This window comes from Apaloderma vittatum, unplaced genomic scaffold (assembly GCF_000703405.1).
Source record: "Apaloderma vittatum isolate BGI_N311 unplaced genomic scaffold, ASM70340v1 scaffold2710, whole genome shotgun sequence".
In the NCBI taxonomy this organism is placed as follows: domain Eukaryota; kingdom Metazoa; phylum Chordata; class Aves; order Trogoniformes; family Trogonidae; genus Apaloderma; species Apaloderma vittatum.
Genome location: NW_009694845.1, coordinates 57,096 through 65,671, shown reverse-complemented (window position 1 = coordinate 65,671; position 8,576 = coordinate 57,096). Strand labels below are relative to the sequence as shown.

The 8,576-nt window shown below is 38.2% G+C and overlaps 1 protein-coding gene across 1 annotated transcript in view; it reads right to left on the bottom strand.

Moving 5' to 3' along the window:
* Window positions 1-600: 600 nt before the first annotated feature.
* The window catches only part of LOC104273554 (alpha-1,6-mannosylglycoprotein 6-beta-N-acetylglucosaminyltransferase A-like), a gene marked incomplete at its 3' end in the record, with an annotated part of 22,717 nt that continues 14,741 nt past the window's right edge, over window positions 601-8,576 (bottom strand). The window contains exons 3-5 of the mRNA XM_009868921.1: window positions 5,310-5,386; window positions 3,798-3,887; window positions 601-805 (exon numbers count right to left, since the gene is read on the bottom strand). Of these exons, the coding sequence (XP_009867223.1) occupies window positions 601-805; window positions 3,798-3,887; window positions 5,310-5,386 (372 nt within the window). The remainder of the gene's footprint in view (window positions 806-3,797; window positions 3,888-5,309; window positions 5,387-8,576) is intronic.

The following is an 8,576-nucleotide window of genomic DNA, read 5'->3' as shown; positions in this document are numbered from 1 at the left end:
GATCTTTTGAGGCCCCTTCCAACCCCTAATAGTCTGTCATTCTGTGACTCTCAAAGCATTGGATCCACTTCCAAGATGGGTACCATAAATGACACTTGCACCTGAAAGGTGAGCTGGAGATCCAAAGTCTGGAATTTTAATGAGATCTGCCCAGCTTCAGCAGGTGAGGGTTAATGTAATGACCCCGGGGCGGTGGTAACCTGCATCACAGCAACTGGCTGACCAGCAGGCCCACTCCTAGAGCCGGCAGTCTTCTCTGAGAAAGCAGAGATATGTCAGAGATATTGCTCTACTTTTTTTTAGCTGTTGTTAAGCTGAGAAACTGTGTGAAAAATTCATTTTCTAGAAGATATTTTTAAAAGCTTCACTCTTCAGCTGCAAACTGACATTTTGCAGTGAAATATATTTTTGTACTGTCTAGAAATTAATTTTTTCACATTCCTCCCCTGAGGCAACGCCATCCGTGAAAATTATAGCTGTGCCAGTGACGTTACAGTGTTAAACAACTGGCTTTTTCATAACTAAATGCTAAGTTTAAAATGAAGTAACTCTTCTCAATGGGCGAGTTTGTATCACAGTTAAAAGGAAACAAGTCCCAACCATCCAGAAACCTTAGATTTAGCTTAACTTGCTTTTCAATTTTTGCTACTTCTAATCCTTGTCTTGCTCTGTTATTTGAGAGCATGTAAGTCTGGCTTTTGCGATTCAGGTCATTTGTGTCTCTTCCAGTCTTCAAAAACTCCAGCCCAATTAGTGTTATGAGGACTGTGCAGCTGGGTATCATCCTCCAGGAATGATCCAGTGCCTGCAGCAAACCAGCACGACTGAAGCGCAAAAATTCTTGCAGTTTTACCTGCCAGCCTGTACAGGGGACAGCTTTAAATAAAAAACCTTAAGCCTGACAGTACTGGATTGCTTCTTGCTGTCCTGCTGCTGCCACACTCATCTCTCATTCTGCTCAAACAGCCAAGACACAAGAAGAGGAGAAGAGCCGTTCAGCTGTTCTTACGTTCCCATAGGAGTGCCATCCAAAGCAAAGTAGAGGAGGCAGGGCTCCTAATACTTGCACCTGGGCAGGCTCTTCAGAAGAGAAGTCCTGGGGCAGCCAGGACAGTTTCTCTTTTGCAGACACACGTGGTGGAAACATAACCAGTACACATGATACCCAGAGACTTGAGTTTTATCCCAAACTTTGTTTCTAAACCTTTGCACGAGCTGTGGGCAAATTACAGAATCACAGAATGTCAGCGGTTGAAAGGGACCTCGAAAGACCTAGTCCAACCCCCCTGCCAGATCAGGATCACCTACTGTAGATCACACGGGAACGCGTCCAGGCATTTGTGTCTCTGTGGTTCTGACCCGTATTACATAGCAAAATGTACTATTTTGGGCTCCTCAGTTTACGAGTTTATAATTGTATTACAAAGAGTGCTAGAAAAGTCTAACAAAATATCCCAACCCAACTGCTTAAGAAGAAAAAAGCAAATCCCAAAAGAGTGCAAAAGGGCAGAGGCACTGGACACATAGATTGCAGAGGTGGTATTAAGAGCAGAAGTAGACATATGCACAATTTGATGCATGTTCTGTCTTTTCAAACTGAGTTTGTACCTAATTTGATGCATAAGTTGCCTTTTTGAACAGAGCACGTGTACACAACCATCTCACTCCTATACTGTAACCTTAAAGTAAAAAAAAAAAGAAATCTTAACAGTAACATTCTTCCAATACTCTAATGCATTTTAATATTTTACATCAGCAGTTTTGACTTGAGAGCTCTGTAGACACATTTATTATTCAGCTCTGCAACCATACTATAAACTGTCAACTCTTCATCACTGTCCACTTTGACAAATTACTCTCACCACAGCATTTCCAAGTTATCCTCAGCAGCCAACACACCTCATAAATCCACATCATTGTAGTGTTATTAGAATTTCATTTCATGCTTGCATTCGCAAACATTTAAGCTTTCAACCTCTGCTGCTGGGCATTAATCATGGAATTAATCGCAGGATTACAAATGCCAAATTTAAACTCAAGGTTAATAACACGCTCGACCAATATTAGTTTTATATTCTGTCATGGGAAAACACTTCAAAAAGAAAAGTACAGGACCTTTGTCTGAAGTTACCAAATACACAGACTAATTGTACTCTTGTTCCATCATGAAATGACAAGTTGCTCAAATTCAATATTGTTGCTTAAAAAATATATTCAAATCTCTAGACCCTTGTAAAAGCAACCACTTGGCACTTGTAAATCTGCTTGCATTTTGCCATGAGGATAAGCTGAAAGTTCAGTTATGAAAAAACCTAACAGCATCAACTGAGTTTTCAAAACTGATGATCAAATAAGACTGTCACAGAAAATACTGTGACTTAATAGATATACAAAGTAATAAATGTCATTTCAGAATACTAGATCCTCACATTCAGTTGCCAGGTACCCTCATGTCTAAGATACATCTCCATTAAAAACATGAAGCATCTGCTGGCTGACAGAACACTAACGTGCAAACGTGAGTTCATTGATGCTAAAACATAACCTTTTAGCAGAAACTTACATCAAGTTCAGATGATTATGAAACCATATCTCTAGCTTCTGTGATAAATAACAGGATAAATAATATAGTCATCTTCTATCTTTTTCTTCCCCAGCTTCACAGCCCATAAATAAATTAACATTTGGTACTAGCAATGGAATGAGTCAAATTTGTGATTCAGACAAGCCTTTTTTTATTTCTTCAGATATATGTTTCAGATATGCATTTAACTGTTACTGCTGCTTCAAGCAATGCCTCCAAAAAGTTCAATGACAGAACTGAGTAAAATAACAGAAACTGCTTTTATTATAACTAAGTCACTTATATAATAGACTTACTCTTTTAATCTCAGATACATAACTTAAAAAACCCAGGCCCAGCCTCTCAAATGTGCAAAAAATACAAAATGAATATTAGTTTGCAATTCTGCAGCCACATTTGCTCTTGCAGTTCCCTACAAGCAGTAAGCTGCCAGATATCAATACCACCCCAAGACCATTGCCTTACATTATCGAAATTTTACTAACCAGAAAGAAGAGGTCAAGTGATTAAACACACCTGACTGTTCCTGGCACACACTCTACAAACCAGTAACAATAATAATAGACTGACAAAATTCATTCTTGGAAAACATGTGTTCCTCAGGAAACAGGAATCCTGCAGAGAAGCCACCAAGGAAGCACTTACTCAGCCGTGTACAAAACAGGGCCTTTGGTTCAGATGGATACCCAAAGATTTTAGCCATCATATCTCCAGTTCACTCAAACCTGCACCTTTCAGTTTTTATTGTCTTCTGTTAACAAACTGCAATTCATGAACAAATTCCAAGCAGGAAGTGTCCATGCTGCTAAGGAGGAGGTACCACCTACGCCCACTTTCAAATTTTACACTCAAAATGCCTCTTCTAAAATGCCTCCCTATTACTACCTCAGGAACTACATGGAAAGCAACAGAAAAAGTGTTTTGAGGCAAGGATCTATGACTGAGCTTCACAGTTCAAGTTTTACAGGACACCTAGTGTGGATTCCCAGGAGAGTTGTTCGTTATGTCACAACAGTTATAAACACTAGAATTCCCCAGGTTAGAAATCCTTGAATGACTTATGAATAATAGCAACACACTTCAAAATAGCTTTCTCCTCTTTACAGAATTTTCCTGAAGATAGTTATAATTTCTTTTGAGAAAAGTTTGCAAAGTTACCAGAAATATGTAGACACTATGATGTTCCCCTTCTGTAGATTAAAAGATTACTGACCTCACTGAGGTAAATAAAAAAGGAGCATGTGGATCCATCTACACCGTAACTTGCGTAACAGGGATCCGATCGCCACATATCTTTCATCCACTGTAACAGAACAAAACCAATCTGTCAGGTTTAAGCACCACGTAATAATGACACGCTATTTCACACTGAAGTTGGAGTAAGAGCGGAAGGCTGCAAGTGACTGTATCCAACCATTTCATTAATATTTTGCAGCATGCTGCATCTCCACACTCAGCTACGCTGGGGAAGTAACTACAGACCAGACGTGAACACAGTTGATACAAACTAGTAGCCAGGCAAGCAGAGACAAATATCGAGAGAGGAATGTAATAAGGATCCAGACGTATGGGTGTGGCGGAGGGTGACTGCATTGTCCCCCACCCCATGTTACACTTGTTCTGGAATTTAACAGATCATTTCAGTTACCGAGACTGAAATCTGCACAACTCTGCCAAGAATCTGCCATTTCTGCAGAAACAGTAATTAATTTAAATTCCTATTTTAATATTCAAATAATGAATTATATAGTCACTGTGCAAGCCAGTTTCTCAAAACAGATCAAAACATACACCAGAGATTTAATATGCAGTTTTATTTTCTGCAATACAAGTGTCTATGAGTTTTATGTATTTAATTTTATATTAGAAAAAAGGCAACATAATTTCAAATATACTTTGATAGTTATTTGTTTTCACTTGCAGAAATAGATTTTAACACTTGATAATGCTATTTTAGTGTCCGGCAATTTTCGTTTTGTCCCCTACTTTTAAAACCATATCTTCATATTTGAGATGTATCTTGGGGAAAAAAACCCCAACAACCCAAGACTTCCATCTCTGCAAGTTTTTTGTTTTGGTTTGCTTTTTGATTTTTTTTTTTTCTCCCAACCAAAGCCTGATGGCTTTCAGTATTTGGCCTTTAGGGAAATATAGGAATTATGTGAATCAACTGTGAACTTTAAAGTTCTGTTTGTACGCTTACAGCACTGCTTAGCTTCTAAGCAGAAGAGGCAAAAACGGTTTTAACAGAAAAAAAGAAAGGGAGGAACCAGACAAAGCTGTTGGCAAAGAGGGGAAAGAAGTGTAAACAAATGTCTTGCTGGAGCAGAAGAAGGGCTGTACACACAGAATTCCAGTCCTGGGGTAGGGGAACACCAAATGACTCATAATGAGGAAGAAAATAGGGCTTCTCAAAAAGGAGAAGAAAGTTTTTGAACAACAAAGCAACATTCGAATAATAAGGCATTTTGTCTTATACCATATAGTATTTTAACATAATATGGCATTTTATTCCTGTCTTAATAGGATGCTACTTTATTTCTCTGCAGCATTAGTATTAAAGGCTTGAGGTGAGTAATGCTGTGGCGACACACACTTCTAAATATTCTAGTTTTTGACCCAGTTGTTCTTGTTTTATGCCATTGTCTGAGAAGTAACCTCTTGCAATACAGGTTCAGTTTTTAACAGAACACACAATAAGATGAAAAACAGTACACTTACTTACCTTTATTTTCCCTTCACAGTGAGGAAAACCATCCATAGGAGGCAATTCACACTGTTCTTGGGCTCCATTTATGAGATCTAAAGATAAACATAGACCATAACTGAATTTCATTTTCTAGTTCTGACAGAGAGCTTAATTAATCCTTCTTTTTATTTCCATGAATCCACAATCCAGACTGACTGAAGTTCTACTGTGTAATATTTGTTATATCATGCTCTTATAGAAGAAAATGGATGCATAAATTTCAACTCTGACTTGCAGTAAAAGTGCCGAATTACAAAAACTGGCCTATGAAGACTTAAAAATTAAGCAAAACATACTGAGAATAATAAAAATCAAAGTATCTTCCTAACTGACGTGTGCTTAAAACTTGCAGCAGTGTTTCCAATTGTCAAACATTTGTAAGATATATATATTGCTCTTAAAAATAAAAATGAGTTTTTCAAGTTCTGTTATCACTTTATCAAATACTCATGACAGGAGACTTGGCATCAGATATATGATCCAGTTAATAAATGCTGCAATACAATCTAATTTTACAACTGAGTAGCACTACATTGCATCTTATGAGAAATTTTTCCTATGGTCTCCCAATATATTTTTTCCATTTTTGACTATTTGAAAATTTATCAGTCTAGATTTCTGCAAAACATTAAAGAGTGTAATACAGAGCAACGCTTCTCACCCATGAGCCAAGGAAAAAGAAACAGTTTTAAAGGACATTACCACATCTACTCCAGGATGGGACTTTCCTCTAAGAACTCTAAAGGAACTTCTACATGGCCTTTAAGGCAAGAAAAATTATTAAGGTGGTGGAGAGATTCATCCCAAAGGCAATGGAGGATAAGGTTTTCAATTTAGGTAGTTCATCCCAGAGTTACCTAAATTATACCTGCATAATTTCTGGTTCTTCCCATGGGCAAGAATCAAGATCATTAAACCCAGTCATTCATCAACCTAGGAACCCATCACACTATGACAGTTACAGTGTACGACTTCACCCAGGCTATGCTAATGAGAGATCTCAGGGTAAAAAAAAAAAAAGACTGCAGCATTAGAACAGTGTAACGACAAGACCAGTGGATAAAAGTTAGAATGTTGTATTATACATTAAAATCCTCTCCTAATTTATCCGAAGATTTTCTGTTTTTTTTCAAGCAGCTTCTTTTAAAGCTAAAACCTGAAATGTGAGCGAAGCATTGCAAAACGGAGCGGTTGGGGGAAGAAGAATCATGCCAGGAAGACAACGCTTATCTGGCAGTCTTTTCAGCAGCAGTAATTTGACAAACTGAGCTGTACTTCCAGTGACAATAACAATGAAGCAAAGTAGTTTTTAAGATGACTTTGTAATTTCAAATCAATAAGCACTTTCAAAACGTTCTCCCTATCTTATTTTTACAGGATTCTTGAAGACTAGACCACTGACATCTACAGCTCTGATTTCTGCTCCAAGTAAGAACATACAAAGCATGCATACAGATATCAACAGCTTAAATTATGTTCTCAATTCAGTCACTACAGCTAGATAACAATGGAACTTTTTGCTTTACTACAGTTCAGGCATCAGACCTTTTTCTACTTGAATCACACTGAAATCAGAGCTTGAGATCAAACAGTAACAAACCTACCTTAAACCAAAAAGAGGCATAGTTAAAATGATAGCAATTTTCAATAATCAGTATAATGGCATTTGCAAACTCACAAGCCTGAACAGAAAACAAGTACAGAGCTTTTCATAAGGCATGTCAAATTCAAATCTTCCTAAAACATAAAAGACATATGAAATCAGAGATGTATCAGTTCAACCACAGGGAAATTTCAACTTTCAGCACCATACTGAACTCTGAATTTTAGGGTTGAAAATTCTGATTAGAATTGCCTAGACATTCAACCAAACAAGTTCTTCCTATCAATTTCAAAAGCATCTGGACACGTTATGCTTGTCACGCTCAAAGGATTTTTAGCTTACCTTCCATAGCTACTATATAGAGAACCAACTAACTCTAATTAGCAATATTCAGAAAGGTAAAAGACAATTGTAAAACCCTTAATGAAAAGGTATTATTCATGGTATTCAACATACATTTCCACGTACATTTTCCTCTGCAACAGTGGGTATCCTTCCTCAGTCACTACTCACCAATCACCGTGCCAGCTCTACCATTCACCTGACTCTTGGCTGGATCACTGATACGGAATCAGTTAAAAATACTTCTTGCTCAAGACTTAAGTGAAACCAGAAACAATTCTTTTCTTGGCACTACAGAAGAAGCAAAGCAGAGATGGGACTGACAGTCCCCCAGGAGCTGCAGGAGGTACCACTGGCACAGCCTAGCAAAGTCACTTAACAAAGTGTAACATACAGCCTTTGGACTGCTTGATCTGGGCTAAATCACCTTCCTCTGCAAGACACTCACTCCTCCTTAGACCTGACGTTACTCCAGTTCCTTATTTGTCAAAAGCAAGAACGTACTCAAAAGCTGTTCTTCTGCCCTCTCTGTTGATTGAAAGGTACAGCTTGCTAAAAACAAGGATCCACGAACTTTGACATTTAAAATAAAAAAAAACCCTAAATAATGTCTTCTATCTCAAGTTAACTACACTATCATATAACCTTCCCCTTCAGAAGGTTAATCAAACAAAATCTGTTTTCTGAAGTCCTTTTCATTATAGGGTAATACATAAGCAGAAGTTAGAAGCCTATCATGTTGCATTTTAATGGGCATCTTGTGACACGTCTAAGAAAGGAAGGATGGAGAAAAAAAAATACGAAATACAGACAATGGCCTATTTTTTGGTAGATACACAACTGTCCAGATATCTGTTTGCTTTTGTCATGTGTAAGCACATTTTCTGCATGCAAGTGTGTTTTTGCAGATAGGCAGTGATCTTTGCTACTGTTCATTGTTCACGGGATTTTCCCTGTGTTTGCAAGACCTACTTGCAAGACTAAAAATTGCCATCTAACAGCCACATATTGCACCGGCCATACACTTCCAAGAGCTCACATGAGCTGTGGCAGTACTACACACAGACACTTGCCAAGCAGAAGGCCAATACTCCCAGCACTCCCTGTTCCTGCCCATGCCCAGAAGAAAAAAGCCAGACATTTATGTCAGCACAAGCTACCGATTTTCTCAGGCTTGTGTTCCTCCCTGTGGTCAGCTGCACTAGGGGTTTTCCAGAGCAGTTCCACTCTTGCTCTTCCACCCAGATGACTTACGAGCAGCATACTGATCCCCCTGGGATAATCTGTATGTGTAGGGA